This window comes from Plodia interpunctella, chromosome Z (genome assembly GCF_027563975.2).
Source record: "Plodia interpunctella isolate USDA-ARS_2022_Savannah chromosome Z, ilPloInte3.2, whole genome shotgun sequence".
Taxonomy (NCBI): domain Eukaryota; kingdom Metazoa; phylum Arthropoda; class Insecta; order Lepidoptera; family Pyralidae; genus Plodia; species Plodia interpunctella.
The window spans coordinates 8,394,533-8,420,083 of NC_071324.2; the positions used below are offsets into that span (position 1 = coordinate 8,394,533).

Here is a 25,551-nt window from a genome sequence, read left to right on the forward strand (position 1 = left end):
ATTTTTTCATCTCATTATTATTTTCAAATATAAGTTACAAAGCTGGTGTGACATGTATAACAAATCCATTTCAAATTAACTGATCGCACCGCACTGGACCAGATCGTTTAATGATGTATCTATATATACATATTTTTAATTATAATTTAAAACAGATACCTAAACTTTAATTTTGATTTTCAACCCTCTTATTAGCAAAGAGAAAGATTTATTATTAATTTAATAATTCCCAATTAACATAATTTTATCTAATTCGCTTTACACAGCTATGGCTTCCCAAAAAGAAAAAGCAATTTGAATAGCGGTTGGTCTTCCAAATGTAGCAGCTGTGTCATTCTGAAATTTGATTTCAATTAAGGAAACAAAAGCCAAAAGTTTTATTAAAAGCGAACATTGCGCTGACAGTTCTTCGTGCATCGCTTTAATATTTAATACATTCTCTAAGACCGGGATAAATTTGATTTTCCCTGCTCTTCGTGGATATTGTTAATGGTTTTATAAATTTCTTAACATCCATTATTCGTTATTATAATTAAATTACGACGGTTCAGCGAGCATTGTTTATGCAAATCTTATTACCTTGGCTGAACTTGATTCTACTGTGAATCCATATCTAATATGATCTTCAGACCGAAGTCTGACTTCGGCGTGATACTACCCCCACACCATTTGTTGGAACGTTGGCTATGTATGATAACTAACCTATATAAAAAAATATTCCATTTTAGTGGTACTTAATGATATTACCATTAAAGGAACCAAGTAAAGTCACGCGTCGCCATCGTAATTTACTTTAGTTAGTATAGATTGAGTATAATATGCGACCCGTATCAATTCTTGTACGTCAGACCCTTTTTATCTGAGGTCTTTTAATCGTTGACACAAAAATGCTGAGCATTTGTCTTACACCTTGTATCCCCAGACCAGTATTACTTACTCCCCTTTACTTCCGTGGGAATTTCGAAATTTGAAGTACAGCAAAATACAATAGGTACAAGGGTACCAAATTATTTTGTTACGCATCCGTATACTATCAGGTAAACCGCTTATAGTCAGATAGCCCTCTGTTTGCGGTGTTCCTCAGTGCTCTATTTCATTAAGAATTTTTAATTGTTATAAAACACATCGATATTTAGTATAGAGTGCGTGTACAAGTTAAAGTAGCTTCCCGCTGTCTGTCTGTCCCTATGTATGCCATCTATAAAACCACACAACGTATATTTATGCGGGGTTTTTAAATAGATACTTAGTGATAAGAGATAGGTTTAAATATTTTTAGGTAAAATTTATTATGGGCCACTAGTGTAGGTACCTATACCTTTATAGACTACTGAGGTTAATATATAAGCCTATGTGTTATGTGTCTGAGATTATTATGATAATAATAGATGTTACATTATACTTTCCACAAAATATTAGATATACTCGTAATTTACAAAATTGCGAAATGTTAAATGAATTTTAGATTCATTTTACATTTCACAACATCGTAATTATTTGTATTATCATTAAAGTAATAATATACTCGTTCGCTTTGTAGGAATTTTCAATTAGAATCGAACGATCGCATAGTTTTAGCCATCAGTTTTCAGCTGGACGTTGTACACCAATCATGTTTATCAAATCACGTAACAACGGCACCATTTTGATTGGTTGGTTGAATAACAATTGCCTGCGTTACGTTTTAGTTTCTCAGTACAACAGTAAATTTTGACGTTATTTTTAACCCTTAGTACCTACATCAAGTTATACTATATATAGACGGTATAACATAATCGATAAAAATATAACCAATATATTTATTGACTTCTAACAATAAATAGTTCATTCCACTAAATGATTTTATTATTTTTATTACTTTTTAATATCAATTAAGTGGTTGTTATACCGTCTTATTTTCATAAATTTTCCATGTCAAATACAGAAAAGTGAGACTGATTATGTAAGCAGATGGTAAGTAGTTAATTTTTTATATAAATAGGTAAGTCTGTAAGGAACTACGAGTAGGTATGGGGTTTGTTTAAATAAAACACGAATAGGGGATTGTAGTTATTGTGGTTTATTATAACATTCATATTTAAATGATGACAATCGCATCACTATTTGAATAAGTATTACACCAAATGAGCAGACACTGATTGAAATGTATCATTAATTTTCAATACAATTATATTTATCATTTAGGACCCTTAATATTAGTTAAGATGACGTGACGTCAAAATATTAAAATATATCTTAAAACTATGCACTACGTTAATGAAACGATTATGTAAATCAGTCATTCGAAGAATAATATTAACTTAATAATACTTATGTGATAATGGTATAAGAATGGCAATAAATGATTGTATATGAATGTGTAGTGACACCATCGCTTAGCGAATAAATATCAAATCCACAGGTCACTTAATTCACTCGAATCCATTTAACTGTTTATTATGAGTGTAACATTTTCTATATTTTAAACACTGAAAGAGATTTTCTATTTCGGGGTTCCTCTCGGGCAATTTAAAATATATGTATATATATATACACAGCAATACGCCTAAAGTACTTTCAGGAGTCGTGGCGTGTAGTTGGACGCCTTAGAATAGGACCATACTATATCCTCTCGTGAATGTCCTGAAAGGTGACTAAGGGACTGGGTAGGCAGCTGACCGGCAATACTTTCGTAATTAAAATTTACTTGATCGACAAAATTTTTTTCATTTTTGATTTTTAAATGTTATTCGGTTTTGTGCAATGGAAAAATGGGAGTATAACAGGTACTGCGACGAAATGTTGTTCGCAACCCGCATTGGTATCAAAGGATTCTAGTGAATTAAGTATCCATAACTTGTTTTGCTGCTTATTACAAACAAGCTGATTCATCGCGAACTCATTTCAACAATATTTATTTATTCATTTTATAACCTCGAATACCTCCAATGATATCCGAAGATATACAAATTAAGTACTATACTGCCCTGTACTTTATATATTATATTCGATATTAACATACAGTTAGCTTTCTAAAATCTTGGGCAGATTTTTATTTCAATATACTCGTATTACATTTGACTGTTCTAAAAGTCCAATCATTCATTATCCGCCCAGTCATATTTTATCCGATTTCTGTGTTGTCATAAGAAATTAGATCTCTTAACACTTTCAGGTTATAATCCAATATAAAAATCCAAATGTTAATTTCACAAGCATTTAACACCAAACCGGGACAGTTCAGCCTTCACTGAGGGACGGACGTCTCCGCATTTGTCAAAAACTTTAACACATCCAATAATAATTTTATTGGCGCCCTTATATAAAAAATAACAAACACTTTTTTTGGCACAAACAATCTTAGCCAATGAGAATAATATAATGGCGAAATAAGTGACAGAGGACGGAAACATAATTAATTTTACGAAGCTAATTACCATGAAAGATGAATAAGTATGTAGAAAAGTCAACGTAAATTATGTTAAGACGCATTACTTTGAAGTTGTTGATATGATTCAATATGCCTTTGGCAATATCTTAATATTATTAAGGCTGGAGAATTTAAACAGTCAGACAATGCTGAAGCTCTGGTTAACAACAGGTTTCCGAGAAGTTTTACGACATTGAGTAAAATAGAATAAACATCTGTATCTACAGAATCAAGCCATTTCTCTTGCGGGATAGACTGAGTGAAGAGTTGCGAAACTCGAAGACCTAATAATAAAGAAAATGAAAAAATAAGTCACATCACAAATCAACATCATGTGGATAAAATCCGAATTTCATAACATAATTAATATTTTAAGATAAGACAGTAACAGTTTCAAAGATTTATATAAATTATTATTCGTTAAAATATAAATTGTGAAATAAAATATCAAAGGTGGAGACTTTTAACGCCGGTAATACCTTATTACATTTAGACTATATAAATTCTAATGATAATATTATCTAAAATTTATAATTATCACACATTAAATTTATAATATTATAGTTTAGAATCAGACAAGTACATTTAGGTACGTAAATTGTAAGATTTGAATAGGTGTCTATGTAATTGCAATGTGAGCAGTCAAAAAATCAACGCCTCTCTGATGCTTGTCCACAATCTTATACCGACTGGTTTTCCTTTGCTCACACTGTCTAGATAAACGTAAATGGTATGCCAGATACACTATCGGCAAACTCCGATGGGCGAGAATACCTACAAATCAACATGTATTTCGTAGATTGTATTTGAGCTTTTGATGCAAAGCTCTGGAAAACCAGCAATGTAATGAATTCTTCGGCGATAGTGTACCCTGGCAGTTCAGGGGAGTTTATTTCAGACGACCTATATTTGGATAGAGGTATTTTAATTTAAATGGTTCCCACAAAACCGTTGTGATAACAGATACAGATTCATAAATAAAATTAATCTACAAATCTATAACTACTTTGAATCTCTACATAAATATGGTGGGCATTTTAATGACCTGGATGTATTTTAAAACATTTATGGATTATTCAGACACGTATATTTAATACACATTTTTTTTCGGTTTCTATGTTTTGGTACACGAAGTCAATAAGTATATTCTATAAGGTACCTAATAATTTACGATTAGGAATTTATACTAACAACGGAAGTAATACACACCCCGTATTAATACTGAGCGGTGCCTTACTTTATTTTTTTTTCCATTTTAAAACATTTTTTGACTACCTACTATTAGGTTAATACTATAGAATTATATGACTATACATGTTGTCTAATTGAACATGTTTACCCACTAAACATGTATTAAAAGACCCTGATACTCATCTACTCACTTGGTACTCGTAAGGTACCAAGCTTTAAAAACAGAAAAAAATGAGAGAGATTGAAAAAATGAAGTATAAGAATCTTATGGTAGTTCGTAACAGAAAACTTTGGGAACACTCAATTTTTTGTCAGATATTTGAAAGTACCGAACTAACTTCTTATAAAGTAGAGTGTTTTGAAACTGTAAATTAAGATATCAAAATCAAAGTTCAAAATTCCACAATAAACAAGTTAATTAGCTGTTGATCAATGTAACAAGTTGATCAATGAATGCAAATAATACAATTTCATAGTTGCAAGAAGTTTTTGAAACTTCAGATTGTGTTGAATAACAAATAACTCACTTTTGGTATTCTGCTTTCTTACGTTACCAATTTGGTGAAATTGATTTGCTGTTCGGAAATAATTTCTGAAGAAGCGGTCAGTGGTTTGAAGTTCCAAGCCACGACGAAATTAAAATGAAAACGGAATTTACTAGATGAATTGGAATTCGAACATGGTATAGTCATGGATTTAATAAGTACTTCCGGAGTTCCTACTAAGTCCATGGGTACAGTTCAAAATCAAAGGACAGTCCTCAAATTTAAAATTGGAACACAGTATATAGTATTTATTATTGTTGAAGCAGTGTAGGCCGTGCTCCGTTGCGTGGATGTAGCACGAAGCCTGTCCGTTGTGTTCAATTGTTTTCTATAGATTTTGACAGTGACACGCCTTGACGTACGTTGAAACTGTATACAATTTCTGCGTTGTCCGTCGACGGGCGTCAAACCAACGGAGGGCTATGGAGCAATAACGCCTTGTTCTTACAGCTGGTAGAGGTCCATGGAGGCTGACAGCTGTTTCGAGTGGGACGGCCGGCGGATGGTGCCGGTGTCCCGGCTTGAAGATCAGACTTGCGTGAAACTGGCATGCAACGCCGTCTCCTCTTGGCCGATTTGGTTGGCCGGCGTGTAGTATTGCTGTAAAGAGTATTCTTGTGTTATTTTGATCTTTGTACTTTTTTCTATGTTTACCCAAATGTATAGGCTATCCAGTTATATTCCTTTTTGTGGCCTGGACTCTTCAAGATTTCTTCTGATAAAATATGAGTGACATTACTTAACTATCTATGTTCGCATATTTGTTTATTTTCTTTTAGCGCACCTGGAGTCTGACGCTTAATAACCGAGGTAGAAACCAGGATAATGCACAGATGAAGGAAAAATTGTCATATTTGTTTCTGGGACCAACTTACCCCATGAACTTTACAAAGCGACAACAATGTACACTTTGTTTTCGCGAAATGTTTCTTAAGTTTGTTAGCTAATTAAGTTTATAATTCGTAACTATGATATGACTCATTGTTACACGAAATCAATTCATAATACTTACGCCGAAAGCTCCCCCGTTCCATCCCAGGCGGTCTTGGTCTCGTTGCGGCGTGCGTTGTGATCCATTCTTCCTCTTAACTCGAGAGCCCAAGCGGGTCTTCGCCCTCAGTGCAGCTCCCAGGGGCACATTGTTACGGGCCGCTTCAGCCTTTCCGTTTTGGCAAAATTCTACCAGGGCGACAAATAGAGCCAGCATCAGACCAACCATCAGCATATAGAATATTCCAGCTACCTGACTCAGTGTTAACTCGTTGCCGTGTATTGACTGCGAAAAAAAACCAAAATATTACATTAATTTACTCCATTTGTTTTTTATATTATTGGAGCAAATTAATGTAATATAAATTAAGTAACAAGTGACAAAATCTGTATGCGATTTTTACTCACCGGATCCGTCATACTACATTCAGTTTTCGTAAACCATTTTCTAATTAACGCTTGCAATTCTCCGTCTTTTTTCATTTCCTGCAAAGCTAAATTAACTCCATCCCTAAAAACAACCTTATTATTTATACCAGTTTTGAATAAAAAAATAAAAATATTTTAAAATGTAATCGCTTACAAGGCTAAATTCGCATTGCTTTTGTTTTGCAATCGCACAACAATATCGCGGGGGCATTAAAAAGGAAAATGTGCAGATGCATAGTATATACCTCATTTGGGATCCTTTGGGCAGCGCGATCGCAAAGTCTTTAACGCCTGTGGTGGCGATCGAGACATGCATCTCGCAGGGTTTGCCAGCAAGTTCCGAGCTCGAGCCGACGCCGACCACCGCGCTCGACCGGTCCAACAGGTAGGCCAACCAACCGTGTTCATCAACCGCTTCTTCTTGGACAGCAACAGCTTTATGGACTTCTGGAGTATCCTGTAATATTTTTGTAGTTTATATTTTATAAGTGCATTTTTAGTTACTAGTTAAATAAACTAGTACCTATTTATTTCAGTAAAATACTTTTAGGTACTTACGCAAACCTCGCGACAAGTTTTTATGATCATATACATTGTGTGTAATAAGGTTATAAGTTGATAGTTAAAGTTTTTTAAAGTTTAAGTTTAAAGTATTTTTTTTTATCTAGATCATTTAAAGAAAAGCTTTTTAAAAAATGTCTTTTATTTTTTTTTTACTTTGACTGTAGATAACTATTTACAATCTACTATAATATATTATCTACTATAATATATGTAATATATGATGTTACTTTTTCCTTTATTACTGAAATTTAATATCTTGAAAAATCTAGTTATAAAGAAAATATTGAAATAAAATAAAAACATAGGTAAGTATTTAATTCATATTGAAACTTTAAGATCAGATCGCATCGCCTTTTTATTTCTTAAAATTATTTGACACACTGTAAGGTGGCTGATATTTATCGTTATCACGTTAGTTCTAAAAACAAACTGAGGCAAGTCTCCCCAGCCAAAAGTGGAAGCATCAATAAAGAGACAGGCGATAGTAAATTGAAAGCTATTGCTTCTGTTTCCGACATAATGCAGCTATTGGTCGATGCTCTTAGTACCACACGATTAACACTTATTACTCTATATAAATTTGGACGGAGTAAGCTATTTTCGATCATAGAAATAATTTATAAATTGGACCATAATATCAGTGAACATAGAGAACGAGAGTTCCAGGGATCAGTCTAAAATATTATTTTATGTAATCGCATAAATACTAATTTTAAGGCTCTCTAAAATTATAATTGTCATTATAATAAATTTCAAACAAAACAACCGAATAGTATATAGTCGAACTTTAAAAAGGTTTACGCATTTTTAATTATATTATAAATCGTAGCTCAAAAAGTGATTTCATTCTGGAAACTTAGAATTATATCCAAATCTAGCTGGTGCCTGCGGCTTCGTTTGCGTGGATATATAATCCAGACTCCAGTGGATTATAAATACGAATGTGAGGATGTTTGTTCATTAGTTATGCCAATCCAGTTGGACGTATTTGATCAAAGATTATAAAATTAATTTCATAATCTTTGATAAAATTATTCATAAATTATTTTTTGTAAATGTACACACAAACTTTTTACAGTTGATTATTGATAAAATATATACAATAAAGTGTTTAAAAGTAACAAACGTTTGGGTAAGCACTATTACTGGAAGTCGGTTCTAGCGAAATTTCTCTGCGTAGCCGAGGTGCCGTCTCGTCTGTTGAGGCTTCGTGCTTACGGCTCTTTTTATTTCCGAATGCACACGAAAGTGTTACCTACCTCGGGGCATGTAGCGATTTTCTCGTATGATTGAGTGGGCTCCGTGATCCTGGCAAGCGTTAGGTAGGACGCCAAATTTGCGGTGTAGGACGATATCACAACAAACGTGAAGAACCACCACACCGTGCCAACAATTCTTCCCGACGGAGATCTACAATATATTTTACAGATAAAGTCTCAGATAAAGTTCTATCATCTAAGTGTGTTACATAAGATATGGTTAATAATATATCACTAACCTTGGAGAGAGATCACTGCCCTGCTGCATAAACGATCCTACGGAGAACCACACAGAATTCCAGAAACTGAATTCATTTATAACTGTCGTCTGAAACAAAGTGTCTATCAGTTTTAACAAACTAAATGATTTAATCACAGTGAGAACAAAATATGTTCTAGGCGATTCCGTGTTATTTAGGCAGAAAAGAAAAAAATATTGGCTTGATGTAGCGTACGTGCAATTAAAAGATCAATCAGATCTGGGCTCTGAAGCACGATGGCTGCGAAATGAACAGAGAATCAATGATAAGAAATATAGTAAATAATAAATAAATATATTAGGACGAATCACACAGATTGAGCTAGCCCCAAAGTAAGTTCGAGACTTGTGTTATGGGATACTAACTCAACGATACTATATTTTATAACAAATACATATATAGATAAACATCCAAGACCCGGGCCAATCAGAAAAAGATAATTTTCCATCATGACCCGACCGGGGATCGAACCCGGGACCTCTCGGTTCAGTGGCAAGAACTTTACCACTACGCCACCGAGGTCGACAAGTACATATACCCATATGTATTATATTTCTTATCACCCTATATCATTTGGATATAGGGCACCCGCCCTATATCAAATGAAATATATGATATACGTGCCAATGGTCTGCCAACTAGGAATGCCGATGACCATGCGAAGTGGAGACGAAAAGTAGGCAAGCGGACCCGACGTTCTGACGCTCAACGGCTGAAGAACGAACCAGGTAAACGCTCAGATTAGAGAGACATACGAATGCGCTAAACGCAAATACGTGGGTCGGCATGTGTGTGGCACGACATCTCGGTCGGCACGGTCCGAAAACTAACCATGTCAGACTTTATTACGCTGGATCGGGTGGTTCATTCGAGCTGTTTCAATCAAAATACAGTTGCCCGGCTAGCGGCGGTGATCCAGTGGTCAAGTTCTTGTGTGGTTATCGTATAAATCATGGCCGATGCTTTTTACCTACGACTTGAATACAATGAGACAGATACCGGAGTTAGCAATATAGCACTCGATGAGAGAAAAACGAATTTTTAGCGGACCTTGGGTCCCGTCGCTCAATGACATAGAAAGGAAGGAAGAGAAAACGTTCAGATGAGGTTGGACAATATTATGTAGTATATAAAAAACAATAAAAATCGACAACTTATTTCTACAAAAAAAAATGCGTTTCACATTCAGTAAAATTTTTTCTATTATCTTTATGAAAAAAAATTTCAAACCTCAGCATACGAAATTCAATACATCTGTAATAAAATTAATTTCTCTGAAATCTTTCAAAGAAGCCTGCTTCGTATTGAATTTAGAAAGCCTGAACTTCAGAAACATATTTGTCTACTATTGAGAAAGTTAGGGTGCTAGCAAAATTATAGTTTGTTCAATCTCGCAAAATCAAAGACAGCACAGTATAAGCCAAAGTACAGCATATTGATAGATACAGCTCCACAAAGGGTCACTTGATGAGTTGTCCGTGCAATCATGATTTCAATTAAATTGGTGCACAGGTTGAATAGACTACTTAATAGAATAATGAATAGGAAAACGATTTAATGATTTTATGAAAACGACATCCCAGGCTATTTTAATGCTAACTCGTTAGTATTAAAATAGATCCTTATACATTATGCCGTGTCTGTCTCTCTGTTCGCGGTAAATCCAAAAACTATGGCATGGATTTTCACACGGTTTTCTCCAACCAATCATGTGATTCCTGAGGAAGGCTTGTTTTTACTCGAGCCAAGTCGTGGTGGGCTGTTAGTGTATAATAAAATAAAAAAAGTAAATTCACGAGGTGGATAAAATTTTTATAAAGAAAATAGTGGTGTCAGTATCTGGGTGCACGGCAGTGATCCGCAAGTCGAGCAAAAAAAAAAGCAGCTGTGCCGCTTTTTTTAAAATAATGAATGAAAACAATGTATCTTACAAGTAATACATATTATATTATAATATTAGATTGTTTAGTCTATGGCGCCTCACTCGATCTCAACGAGAGACATGAGCCTCCAAAACGAATTGGTCATTTTTCCAAGCGGCTCATCGGATGCCATAATTCCGTAGTGTTGTATGGTGTGAAATATACTATATAAAAATCTAATCATGCGATGGCCAAGTCGATGTATTTATTTAAAACCTAAAAGATTTTTAATATTGTTATAATAATGACTTACTTAATAACTTAAGACAGAAGGTCCCTTAAGTAGGGACTAAAAGAATTAATCGACTTTGTATGACATGGATCTCACAACTTTTTACGGAAGAAATACCGAGCTGCGAAACTTGGGTTTGTTACAGCATGTTTTTGATGGCATTCATTTTTAGTTTTTATAATATGCATTTTTAATATTCTGCTGCTTCTTTAGCCGATCTTTTAAATAAATGTATATGATTACTTTACCTTGGATGTAGCGACATCTTGATCAGTAGTTTGCGAGTCTGAGTATGACACCAATTTCCATTCATATGGTGAGAACCTCGACACGATGAATAATATCACGCTTACGGCAAAAATAGCAAACAGGATGCATAGCTGGAAACAAAACCATATAAATAATTTTCTTATGACATTTAAATTTGTATTTGCTAAAGGAAAGTGAAATATATTTAGTTAAGTAAACATATGTAGTTATTAATTTCTATTATTGAAGATGACTGGCATAACTATAATGATACACACACATAATATGTCACGTACAGTTTTCCGTTTAGAAAGAAGCGAAGATATAGCGAAATTGCTTCCTCACTTATCTGCCTCAGCCCCGCGTAACGTCACACAACTTTTGTTAGAGAAACGGCATTATGGCTTCGTTGATTTTTGCTTAATGGTACTCACCCATATTTCTTTTGACAGTGGGTGGAGGAAGCTAAATATCGATGTGCTAAGTTTTGCAGGTTTGGCGGTTGGCTTCACGTCAAAGGAGAGGAATGGTTTGCTAAAGTCCACCACTGATTCCCGCTCCATGGTCACAGTCAAAGGGGCTATCACTATGTCGGCTTCCTGTTAAAAAAGTCAAATTATTTTCCAGACGTTACTTGGATGCTAAGAATGGGTTTCACGAGACAACTTCAACGTTTACTTTACCTGAGTAGAAATAGCAGTCAATCGTAATCAATGTCAAAGGCGAATGGAGCAACTCACCCAATATGTACTTTAGACGCTAGATAAATAGGTACCATATTTATTACGTGTTTAACATATACATATGAACCGCAAGTAACTAGAAATTATTGATTTACTAGCTATTGGGATCGAATAACTCCAAAAATAAGAAAATAACGAAATACAAATCCTTTTCTGCTCTGTTAGCTTTCCTAAACCTACATGACAGGTTCATTAATGGTCATATATATATAGATAGATATTAATGAAATTCGTCCCTTTTATTAGATTGCGAACTATAAATGAATACCTTAATTTAGGCTCAGTAATGTTATACCGTCATTTACTCGTACCCCAGATGTATAAAGAGGGTGGCCGCTTTGCCTTTCAAATTGATAAATTGGACGTGTGATTTCAGAAACCCATATACCTATTTTGCTATTTATGTTATATATTGTATTTGTGTTATTTGTCTGTATATAAAAGATTATGTGTACTTATTACCCGATAATTCAGATACATTGTAAGATAATGTTTAAGATAATGCACACGCGACGCGTCAACCGATGCGAGTTGCTTCGTCCATAACAAAATATAACAGATGTGTGAACAGGTGGCGGGTGGTGATACAAACCAATTGGGTTTTACGATGTTTGAAGCGCCGCTTGTCGATTGTTTTATATTTATTTTGTTTGAATTCTACTATGTAACTCTGTTGTAATCTATTCATTAATTACTATTTCCAGGCGATGACACAGTCAATAACGTCAAGGTGATATTTATCTAGATTTATTCTATTACAGGAAGCGGCGAAGGATTTGTATCACCTTAAATTACCCAAATATCAGAAAAGTAATCGAGGTAATTTCTTTAGTGAATATACCTATATAAAAATTGGTACACCACTTTTTCTAAGGTCCGGCAGTCATTCTAATATGCTCCGATCCGTTCGCTCATATCGAACAATACAGTAAGTTTTAAGTTTTTTATAAGAAGAAAGGTGAAGACATCTTATAGGTGTATTAAAATTAGCGCCTTATCTAGGTTCAGCATTGCTGTAGACTTATTAGTTTTAAGTTTTATGAGTGATGAAACTCAACCTAAGTAGAATAGGTATAGAATTGAGAATTGTAAATGTATATTCCTGAAAACCTGAAATTCTACGAAAGCAGCGCAGTCACAAATGTACTGAACAGCGCAGCGCTATCTGTTCAATGCATTACACACGCGAAGGTTGTTCACGAGTCATTAGCTCCTCCGATTCCGAAGCCCACATAAATCTCATAATTAATGTCGGCAACATTCAAACAAATAAATATAGCACAGAATCTAACAATACATTGAACTTTGCCAGCGCTAAAGTTAAATATTATAAATATATTGTGAAAATTAATATATTATATACAGAAATGGTATTGGAGGCGTTTTGTATACATATCACGTTAAAACGGTTCAGGGTTATGAAGCCTCGAAGCTCGCCTCGAAGTCAGCGTTAAACTAAAATATAAAAATTTTCAAGAATCGCCTACTGACGTCAACCCTTCTTGGGAACGCTAATGTTGCCTATCAGCTGCCTAGGCTCTGTCCCTTAGTCGCCGCGTACATCCACAGGATAGAGTGTTAGTGTTAGTTGTGTAGAAATAATTATTGTAATATAATTAATTTAGATTTGTTTAAGGTTAGACACATGTGAGGTAATAATTTAATTTTATTGTACGTAATATTTAAACTTTTCAACTCTTTTTTGACCTTAGAACAATTAAAAATAAATGGTGAAAATCTTACATGAGCAAATTATTTTCATAAATCCAAGTCTATGTTTAGTATAAGTGAGACGATGTCTATGTTTAGTATAAGTGAGAGAGTCATTGTTAGCTTTTATTGGAGTAAAAAGCATAATCAAGAACAAGTACTTAGGCATTAATTTTATTTTTTTTTAAATTAAAAAAAAACAGTAGTATGAAAATAATTTGCTCATGTAAGATTTTCACTATTTATTTTTAAAACAAAAAAGGAAAATTATGGTTGTATGTATTATTCTTTTATCTATGGTTGTAAGCTATGTTTTAGTTTTGTTTGTAAATGGCTTTTGGATGGAAATATAAAAAACGAAATAGGGAGTTTTACACTGGCCAGTATACATTTGATATTTTTTGAAATTTATTTATACTAGGTACTTACATAACTTATAAGGCAGAGGCATACTATAAGATTTATACGACGAAAGTTAATATGAAAGGGAAAACCATTTACAGAGGTATTATATGAAACTTTTGATATTTTTCTAAGTCCCGTTTATCGTTTCGAGAATATAGAAGCGGTAGGTAAGTAACTATAAAAGGCCCGAGTCGTCCCCTTTTATTATTTGTTGGAATTGGTAAAGTTTTTAAACGTTCTCATCGAGTTTCATCAGTTATTCAATTTATGTAGCTATTTACCTACCTTGAAGTAATTAAAAAGTTTGTCAATTTAGCCTCGTTCGCGATTCATTATTTTGGAGTCATCGTTTTAATTAATGTTACAAGAAAATCGTAATCAATCGAAACCGTCCGTAATAATTAGTACTCAAATTTACTTAGCTAATATTGTGGATATTGCTTATTTACCTTTCTTAGTATTTCACCAATCATTCCGTCCCAGCCACCTACTATCTTCGGGTTTTCACGACCGTATTTGCCATCTTTAACAAGTCTAAGATCATCTAAAATGGAAAACATTGTGATTGGTATAATATAAATATTATACACACAATTAATACTACTAATATACACTGACAGATTAGTACAGCTTCTGTGTCCGCTTGGTTAGTCAATAGTCAATCAAGGGCTGTATCTTCTATTCTTATTTGTAGATAATATTTAATTTTATCTGTCGAAATGAATGTGCAGTACCTACATACCGCACATATATCGTGGTACCTGACTAAATTCCACTTAAACAAAATGCTACTAAAAGCCTCTGGTAAAAACCTCAGGCTTTATAGAATGCATTTTGCTTCTATACCAACTACATCGCTATAGATAAATATAATTTTAAAATATATAACAACATACGTTACCTTATTTCCCCTGTACTTATTTAGAACTTTATTCTCAAATTTAGGAGGTTGAGGATTATTTTAATGTATTATGTCCCATTGCTGGGCATAGGAAGAGGGAGACCCAGGACTTTTCTAGCCCTTTTACGTGAAATACTTATATAATAAACATGCCACCGCCACAATACTACCTAACTTTCTAAGTTAGGTATTATTGTGTCTAAATTGTAAAATTCAAAAAAATCCTAAGCACAAACAAAATTCCTACATTCAATTAATAATTAATTGAGACTTCTTACATTTGATTTCCAACTTCTGAGCGAGTATTTCGGTCAGATCCACACAGAAGCCGGTGAATGGGTCGTTAGTCCCGGACTCCGCGCCCTGCCTCATTACGTAAGGGGGCTCCTCGATGGTCGAAACAATATAAGTCTTGTTCCTGTTGTATGGTTCCGCTACATTCGATTGTGATTTAGAATACTTGCTACCAACAGGGATAAGCCCTTTATCATCGTACCATGTTGCAATCTAATTAAAAAAATATATATATTATTAGTCGTAGTTATGGAAATAAACAATTTATTTAAGAGTTTCTTAGTTAGCAATATGAGGCGTGTATTTAGAATGTTATTATTTAAATGCTATTTAATCGTACGAGTACATTGTAATTCTAAATAATTTATTTGTATCTCCAAATTCACAAAAAGCGTGAGATGTATTTCATCTGGGGGCAGTGCCCCCGCAAGTTGAGTAAATAAAAAAGGAAACGACCGTACCATCCTTTTCTCGAAGCAATTCAGGCCATGTATTTTACAAAAAGTTCTAATATTATTAAATGCGAATGTTTGTTACCTCTTCAAGCTTTATCTACTTAACCAATTTTCTTGAAATTTTGCATAGACGTAACTTTGAAGTTTACGGAGAATGACATAGGGACATACCTATCAACCGGAATATATACATTTTCCGGTGTGAAAATCATGCGAGCGTAGCCATGGGCAAAAGCTAGTACTAAATATTTGGTCAATTAAAATAAAACGTCAAAAAATAATAAATTAACCTTCGCTTTACATATAGAAAGTTCGACGCGAATATATTTCTCATTTCTACTAGTAGTAATTCAATTGTTTGTTAATCACGATATATCCATTAGTTTGTGTTCCATGTTTATTTATTTTAGTAACATAGTGAACAATTGGATTGCTATTTTTATTTAAAAACAGTTGTTTAATTAAATAATGACGATTGCACTATTATACTATAAGTAATTAACTTGTATCGAAATAGGCTTTATAAATGAGAATTCTCTGCGAAAACGGAACACACATGATTTTCAAACAAATTACAGCGATTTAGGGGTCAATTTTTTATAACTACATGAATACCAAATTTCATCGAATTACCTTCACCATGTCGCCTTCGACGGTCAACTCCATTACTTGAAGGGAGAAGTTCTTGCGATGGCCCAGTTCGTTAAATCTGATGTTGCCGGACAATCCAACTATCTCCGTCTGAAGCAAATATGAGCTTGTGTCTCTCTATTTATTACATAAATAAAAAATAACCTGCAAAAACTAGGAAACTTTCATCGCTGCATGAAATGGATAATCGCATCAGCTGCAGTTGTCTATTATTCAATAAATAAAACGGATTATTCACGCCATTTTCAGAGATTTAATGTCGATTTACGAAAGTGTACTAGCATAATCTGAATATTGGAAATAACATATCAATACTTCGATCATAAGACCTTTAATCCTATTATTCTAAATTTACGTTAAATACCTCTTCAGCCAGCTTACGTTCAATTTGCTACATCTCGTATATTATTGTATGGACAATGGACATAATATTATAATAATAACTACAAATATTCGTTTGCATATTAATTTCGTTTAGTCATTGCAAAATACTAAATACTTATTGCATAGTACATTTTGCATTAGTGCTTACAATTAAGTAAAAAGTAGAGTTTAACGCTTGCTAAGGATATTAACCGAAAAAAAAACTAATTATTAAATCAATTGCCCAATTACTACATAGTCGCAATCAGTCAAAAGAAAAATTAAAATACATGTACACATTGGTTAAATAATACAATAAGACATAATTAATCAACGAAAAACAATGAATTAACATGATCAAAAAAGAATGCAAGCCTTCAACTGACTTGCGACTTTTCATAAAAACGTTGAAGCATAGTTTAAGCTCAAATATGCTTTGTCTCTGTCAATATTAAACATTATAAAGTGCGATAGTGAAAACATACTTTAGCTCTAAAAGTATGCTCTAACTTCTAATATGTAACGGGTATAAAATATGGCTATCGCTTTACTTTAAAAATAAAGGGTGCCGATGGGTCAGCTGGTTAATTAGATATGACGGCCGTGGAATTAATCGCACCTGAACAGTCCGACCGCACTCGATATAAAAGACGGCCGTTTTCTGCACCTGGGCTACTGTAAATTCGACGAATAAAATTTCTGACCTACTAAGGTCTATTCCGCACTAGTCGTTTTGATTACAGTGTAATTTTACCGCAGACTACTTAGGCTAGCGAGGCGTTCAAATGCCATCAGTTTTCTAAATTCAAATTTATAAAAGCTCATTGTTTTCATTAATTTGATTTCTGGCAAACTATAGTACGAAAAAGTAAAAGTTTTTACATCTCTCATATTCGATGAGTACCTACTCAAAAAAAGTACCCATTTGGGGGTAATAAGGACCTCCTTATTACGCCCAAATGGGGCTTGTAGGTGACCAATAAGTGCTCTAGGGTAATAATGTAGCTAGAAAAGCTTTAGGTCATAGTTATCAATTTTGAATATCGAATTCTAAATATTTCTGGCTGCAATTGATGCCTTACAGCCCTTGGCTACTATTTTACTATTATTATAAAAACTAATGAAATCAAATTAAAACATGTCATAAAAATAATTTTAAATAATGTTGCTAAAGTTTCCACTAGGGCAACATAGTACGAGAAATTAACATTTCAGATTTTTACATTAGTCCCAGATAAATGCATGCTACGACCAAGCTACGAAAGTGCTACGATTTTTCTACGAGTTTGCTACGATCATATTACCTCAATTTGTGCTAAAGCATTGTACATTATATTTCTTAAAAATAAGTTCTTCACTTTATTGTTTAAGAAATAAACTAAATGGACATGTCAAGTGAAAATGCGACCTTACAAGGCTGGCAAACACAACTTGTAGGCTTGTTAAACGTGTGTCTAAAATTACGTCGATACCGGTACTCTACCTGACTCATTTGATAAGACAACGCAAATATTGACTTTAGATAACAAAATGAAAGAACTTTATAAATATATAAAAATATTTTTTTAACTTTATATTATACATATTTTTACATAGCGAAGAACTAATTTGGAGGAGTTGATTTGGTAGTTAATTTTTACATTTCATCCTTTTCCCAATTTTAAAGTAAAGCGATGAAAAAATAAATAAGATTTCAAAAAATATATTCCTAGAAATTTATAAATATATTTTTAACCATGTATTTTAACCCGATACATTTTCTCTGTGGGTAGTTCTGTGAAATTACGAAGTTTGTATTAGTCGGTCATTCAGCGATGACCAGAACTTGGAATATTACATTGACATCTGTAATCACTGTGGTCTGCTTGTTAAATTATTCCAGAGAATAGAGAGGCTTGATTGAATTAGGGCTATTGCTATTGCTATTTTTATAGTTACTTATATTGAAACGATAATACGTAGATTTTTAATTTTCTGAAGGAAAATATTTATAAATAATTCCAAAAAAAAACTAACTATTTCTAAATTTGTGCTATGATAAATATAAATCGCAAATATAAATATGCATCGTATAAAACTTATTTATTTTAAGATGGAATATTTAAAGCTATATGTAAAAGAAAAATGAAACTGTTTAGTTGTACAATTATTTAGTAGTATTTGTTATTGCCAATGTATAAAACGGACACACGCGTACATGATAGCTCGCGATACAGATGAACGTGAAACAAACGGATTGTGGTATTTTGTATCGATATTGTTGTCAATATGAGTAAAAATATTGCAGCACCTGGGGATTCGCTTCCATGGGCAATTCGTGTTAAAAAGTGTTATATAATAAATGCATTATATAAAATACATATTAAATTATTTGATTCGAGTAGATTTGTAGGTATATATAATAAATAATATGAACATTATTTATCATGATCAATAGCTAGCTGCGGAATACAAGTTTGACCATTTTGACTTCAGGCGTTATTAAGAATCGGATGGAAAAATCGGACTTAAGCTCCATTTTGTCGTACGATGTGTTGTTTATATACCGAAGGTATGAACAACCATTGTTTCTGAGTTTTACGACTACCGCAGGTGACCTGTAATGATTTCCGGGAATTTTACAACCTAAATCTCGGCATCCAGCGACGCGAACCAAGGAATAATAATACAAACTGGAATTTTAATTCTTTCTGCTACATAAAAATGCTTTAATTATAAAAATAATATATTATAAAAAATAAATTATACTATAGACATTAATGAATATTTCTTCAGTTTCATTTTTAGGTAACTTTTAGATGCGTGTATATCGAACATGCCACATTAAAACGTGAATTAATCGAAAATAGATAAAACCTCAGCGATTCAATTTAAAAACCAGCTATAAAATACGAAAATCGTGAAGTCACGAAAGATAGAATTTGATAAGGCGTGTTAAATACGTTACGGTTTCTACTTTCGGAAATAAAATCCACATTCTAGTGAACTAAGCTCAGTTCCTGAGCTTAGTTACACAGTGCGAGTGGCAAGTGCGACAGCTGTAATATAATTCTATCCTAAACTATCTACTTAGTAACTATAAAGATTAAAACATCGATTGATTTCCGTGATAATTTTGAACCTGTAGGTCTTGAGCGAAGTAGGTCTAATGATATAAAGTAGTGTTGTCATTAAATCAAAAAATGTAGGCTGTTCATAAAAGGAATGAGTGCACCATAGGATTTCACAACAGTAATTGTGAATTCCTCATGCGAATACAATGTCATAAAACTGTCTAGTTTAGTCAATAAAGACGCTAGCGCTATGTAACTAGGCCTCTTCTCTACTTGTCCTTTAGCAATTTATGTTCCCACAAAGGGAGCGGACACTTGCCATAAGCGGTACGTCATTCCGCTGAACATTTTCTTCAGTACCGACTTTTACATTTTTCCTAACCATAGAGTCAACTTATTGAGGGTCGGAGTGAACAAAGGCAAGGAGTGCAATGATTTTGCGGTTATACCACCCCCATATTTCAATGAGATATCTCCGCTCCCCATCTAAATAAAACATATCCGTGGTCTTGGGAACGAGACCGAGATTTAATTAACTTGAAAGACGGTAACGGTATGCATTCTCATTCATTACGGGGATTTTTATTTAATTGTCAAAGGAATAAAAGCGTTAATACTCGGCACAATATGAGGGTCGAGAGAGGCGAGGTCGATTCTGAGCGTACGTAATTTTGCGTGGGTTTCTTAATTAATTAATTATATTATAATTCTGTTAGCGCCGCTCTTGAGGTTGAAGTAGGAGGTATTTCAGTAGCAGCCGACCATTAAGACGTCAAATTTAATAGTATCCTACGACGGACGAAGTGTGGGAGCTTCTTGACACACATGTCATTGTATCATCGAAAATGTTTACATACTGAATGTCGTTACAAACGAGTAGGTACGTCACGTCTCCATCGTGAATAACGAAGCGATCGCCCGCATTCGTAATCGAATATGGTATCAATCATTCGCAAATGCCACAGGGAGTCAAAATTAACTCAAAAGAATACAGGAAATGTTGAAAATGTTATGTGAGAAGTGACAAGAACTAGACATACAAGATATACTAACTTTAACTTGACTATAAATTTTAATAAACCGGATGAATTTAAGATCCAGTTGTTGAGATTGAGATAAAGTACAGATTAAAAGTAAGTTATTATGAGATTAGGTATTTCTGGAACATGAAAATATAAGTTGGTGGAAAGAAAATTAATATTACTTAATTTTTATCCGATACAAATTAAAAAATAATCACAGAAGGTAAGCTCGTGGATCGAAACAATGAAAATAAAATCCGCTTACTATCTCAATCGCATGGTAATAGCTTATTTTTATGTAAAGCCGGATTATTTTATGTAAAGAGATTATGCTTAATGCATCTCTTTAGTTTGATTTTAATATTGTATTTAAAAAATATATTATACCTTTTTTATCATTCTGGAAATTTTGTCGCCGTGTTCATATGGCGAGACTACTTTCCCCTTTGGATTACAGTCCAAGATCTTGCTGGAATTTAGGTTAGCATTCCTCCTCAAGGTGCTTCGTAAGATATCTGGCTTCTTTCGCATGAGACGGATGATCGCGTCAACTAGTACTTGGACTGCGTCGTACATCAGTGCTGCCTGGGACTGAAACAAAAAAAAATTAACACACTCATCACGTAATAGTTATAACCTATCTCCCTTGTTATCCCGGTTGTCTCCCCAGCCGTAGATATAGTTGATGCTCGGTTATAGTTATATGTACATGATGGTATAAAAAGATTTATATCCAATAAGAAAACTTTATCAAAATTTTCTTTATTAATCCGAAACTAAGAAGGCTGTTGTGTTAGACAAATTATATTTAAATAAACAACATTTGATATTTTTAAATGGTTGAGAAAATTCATAGTAGCGCGCGCACCCGCTTATAAAATCAGGAATGTAGATTTCCTAATAAATTCATTAAAGGAAAAATCTACCGAATGCCGCTGGGAAGATGTTTTTCTTAAAAAAGACGGTTTAAGAAGTCCGTTTACTGAATTCATAATTAGACATTCATAATGATTCTAGAACGTGATTGGACAGGAAATTGTTCAGTTTCAGCTGAATTTATATTGACCTCACGTAAATATGTAACGGCCACCCGCTTTGGTGTAGCCTTTCTGCTAACTGGCTCACTAGGACACGACACAAATTCCCAATAAATAAATGGAAAATACTCAACTATATTTAAGTAAACTTGAGACAACCTCTCGAACTAAATAAAGTGCTATAAAACTGATGTAATAATTCCAGTAAGAACAAATCGTTTCTGTAATAAACATTTTAATCCCAATAAATTTACTCTTGTAGAAAATGATTAAAAATAACCATTGAAAAAAATAATACTTATACTGTGATAAAAGGATGAAGACAAAGAAGGTTAGTCAAACACTACGTACTTACTTAGTATTGACCAGTGAGGCTTACTGTAGCTAGTTTAATTGTGGCTGAATAATTAAACAAGGTTGGTCCAGCTCGAGAGATTAGAGATTTACGTTAAAGGTTTTAAGTCACCATTCAAACTGAAATAGAAATTGGCATATCCGTTCGGGAGCTTTGAAGAATAGACGAATATACTGATACAAATTTATACTATCCCTAATAGGTTGTCCTCATTGAATAAAAAATAGCGAGGTTATAATACGGCGTGTGAATAACGAATGTATGAATATTATAGTGTGCTTGCATAGTCTATAAGGACACGACCAAATAGGTGCATGCATTTGATATTTCCGCGTCGCATGGTTTCGCACCGCTTTGTATCAATGAGAACGAGTAAGGTCGGTGTTCAAGCCACTACCACAACCTCACACTAGCGCCATCATCACATTATTAACGATTATTATAATTTCTCTGCGAAAAAAAAACTCTAACTCTTAAGTCAATGTGGTCACAGTTGACTAAACGAACTTTGTGGGCCACAGTTTTCAATTAAATGACATGTGACCACATTGTGTAATGGAAAATTAATGGAAAATTAAAATACATTACCATAAAATCATTTTCTAGTATGGTATTATTTAAAAAATGCTATTAATAAGTTAATAACATAAATACTTACAGAAACGGCATCAACTTTCGAAACATCAATGAATTCCCTGACGATTTTCCGAGAAAAGTCCAGGAGTCTAAAACCGGTGATGTTAACAGCGCCAAATTCTGTGACCTCTTTCTCCCACCGGTCGTCCATCACCTGAAAATACATTTCTATTTGACCATCTTATTTTAATGAACAAGTTTATATTTTTTAAATTGATTTATTTTTAAAATATTATATAGGCATTTTTTAATCCATAGATATATTCAGTATTTTTTTTTCATTGTAATTGAAATTTTTAAAAGGTCTACCAATAAGTACTTATGAATTCTAGGATATATTTTGTTTGTAATGATTAGGACTACGGTATTGATTAAACTTCGTGTTGTCGTCATTGAAAATAAGTTGAGCCATTTCCAAGCTGAATATCATAGGATTTTCAACGGTCGTGCCGTTGCTGAGAAAATACGTTGAAAAGAAGACAGTTCTACATAATCCTCCTTTTAGGGTTGATCCTTTATTTTTTAAAATGATTTCTGACATTATATAAAATAATAAATTGCGTTTGCAAAGTACAGCCGGCTGTGTTGTTAATATAAAAGGATTGTGACAAAAATATACTTAAAAAAAATTATTGTTAAGTCGATTTAGATCTGTACACTGTATTTGTATTGGCCTACAGGGGACACCTTTATGAAATTTTAATAAAATTGGCTTGGACCCGCGCATTATACAAATTGTCGACTGTATTAATTATCTTAGAAGTTCAAATTCCTTAAAGCCACACTTTCGGAATTACAAAACTATTTTCCGATTTACAGTTGCGCTCAAAATTGGAAGTAAAATAAATAAATAGCAAGTAAATTGAAATTTGTATGCTGCAAATAGTCTGTGTCGGTCGTATAGCTGTAGTGTTGTGTTAAAATTCACTGGCGCCCCTACTAACGAGCCTTGGGATCACCTGCCGGTCACGTATGTATCGGGCTGAGTCTCACCTTGCGGAGCTGGCCGACATTTTAAGAAAAAATAAATATTATTTTAAATTTGCGGAACGGATTTTATGGATATGGTATGTTCTTTCGTGAGGAGGTTCTCCTATCCAGGAGCATACCCAATAGCATAGCCAATTTTATTTAACTTCCAACGTTCAGTCCATTGATCCGAATTTTACAAAATTTGAACTGATACGAATTGAACATACACATACGTTTAGTGAATTGTTATTTTGGATGAATGAATGATGAAACGTATGGCGAGAATAGATTAATTTATATAAAAAAAAAGAAATTGCAACGCTGATTATCCAATTCAGAAGTGGATATTTATAAGTAAATAAAATAATAAATTCCAGTATTACTTTAGGCCGCCGCGTGTTTTTTGGCGAAATTGCCAATATGCTATTATGATCTGATCTATGGTCATTCCTGTTCTGGTCATTATGTTCCATCTAGACAGGAATGACCCATAAACATGTGCGGTAAGACATCAATAGATTATGGATGCACCCATCAAAAATTGCTTTACCCGGTAATAGCATAATATCTATGGCACCGCAAATTTACAACAACATTCCAAATCAATATAAAAGCTTAAATTTAAATCTACTTAAAAAGCACCTCAAGTCTTTATTAACTGATAAATGTTATTATACTTTAAATGATTTCTTTAATGATAGACTCTGATAGAATTTAGTGCTAGTATACATTATAATTCTTTTTTTTTTTGTTGTTTGTAGTGGATAGCATGCTCCTCTTTATTTATTTATATTTGCATACCTATATATTCGGTAAAACATGTAGGTTTAATTCATTTTGACATCAATTTGTATATTTGTACTCATGTTTTTGGTAAATAAATGTTTTCTTCCTTTCTATCAAAAACATCGAGAACAAAATAAGTACGTACCAAGCCACTTAAGAAGTAATGATAATTGCGCCTTCCCAAATGCACATCTCGCACGTGCAAAATTAGCGCGTCTTTAGCCAGCTGCGTCGTCGAGTCGAGTACCACGTATTTGTTGCTCCATCGATCGAGTCTCTCGATTGCTCGGAGGAACTCCACAACATCGGACGCATTCGTTACTCTTTTCACGTTTGAAATTCGAAACGTAGCGTTCCCAGGTTGCAGACTCTGGTACAGCTGTTGCAAGCGCAGGAGACCTGTGAAAGAAATAGTCTCAATGTTTCTTTCTTTACCAGAACTCGATTTATATTAGTTAGCTCGGTTAAAATAAACATCATAAAGGTCAAACGGCCGAGTTAACCGACACGTTCTGCGGATAAATGAAAGTGTATAATTTTGTGATTTCAGTTTTTAATTGTGCATAATGAAAGGACGTTTATATTGACGGTCTTAGTATAATTTTGCTCTAAAGTGATTCGTTGTTAAAAAGACGTACTTTAATCATTTGTATTGTGATCATTTAACTAGCAAACACATTTAGGTAAAGTGTCGTTGGAGATATGTAGCATTGACAGTTTCAAAATAGGGTTAGTAAACCATTTTGAGTGATATAAGATACAGAAGACAGAAGTGCGCACACTTTACCCTAACCTCATGTTAGGGTAAGTGTGCACTGTACTCCTGCCACTGACAATCAATGAATGAATAAATTTGCAGGCAGATATATGATACGACAAGATTATGTCTACATTCAACTGAATAAGCGTTATAATTTAAATGCAACCTATTTTTAGACTGATTTTAAAAACAACCTACTATTATAATAAGCATGAAACATGATTCATTTCGGTAACTGTTATAAACTTCTTAAATTATTCCTTTTATGGCCTGCTGACTTTTCAAATAACGATGCTCTACGTTTAATATCACGGCAGTTTCGGATTTATTATTAGGGTGTGCATAAATTATATTTTTT

At 33.6% G+C, this 25,551-nt stretch overlaps 1 protein-coding gene across 1 annotated transcript in view; it reads right to left on the minus strand.

Annotated features, from left to right (window-relative positions):
- Positions 1 to 2,044: 2,044 nt before the first annotated feature.
- The window catches only part of LOC128682762 (glutamate receptor 1-like), a 146,669-nt gene continuing 123,162 nt past the window's right edge, over positions 2,045 to 25,551 (minus strand). Inside the window, exons 5-18 of the mRNA XM_053767580.1 lie at positions 24,579 to 24,832; positions 22,698 to 22,829; positions 21,035 to 21,238; positions 16,192 to 16,299; positions 15,088 to 15,316; positions 14,358 to 14,452; positions 11,485 to 11,649; positions 11,050 to 11,181; positions 8,627 to 8,715; positions 8,388 to 8,538; positions 6,810 to 7,021; positions 6,544 to 6,646; positions 6,158 to 6,421; positions 2,045 to 5,745 (exon numbers count right to left, since the gene is read on the minus strand). Of these exons, the coding sequence (XP_053623555.1) occupies positions 5,674 to 5,745; positions 6,158 to 6,421; positions 6,544 to 6,646; positions 6,810 to 7,021; positions 8,388 to 8,538; positions 8,627 to 8,715; positions 11,050 to 11,181; positions 11,485 to 11,649; positions 14,358 to 14,452; positions 15,088 to 15,316; positions 16,192 to 16,299; positions 21,035 to 21,238; positions 22,698 to 22,829; positions 24,579 to 24,832 (2,210 nt within the window). The 3' untranslated portion in view covers positions 2,045 to 5,673. The remainder of the gene's footprint in view (positions 5,746 to 6,157; positions 6,422 to 6,543; positions 6,647 to 6,809; positions 7,022 to 8,387; positions 8,539 to 8,626; positions 8,716 to 11,049; positions 11,182 to 11,484; positions 11,650 to 14,357; positions 14,453 to 15,087; positions 15,317 to 16,191; positions 16,300 to 21,034; positions 21,239 to 22,697; positions 22,830 to 24,578; positions 24,833 to 25,551) is intronic.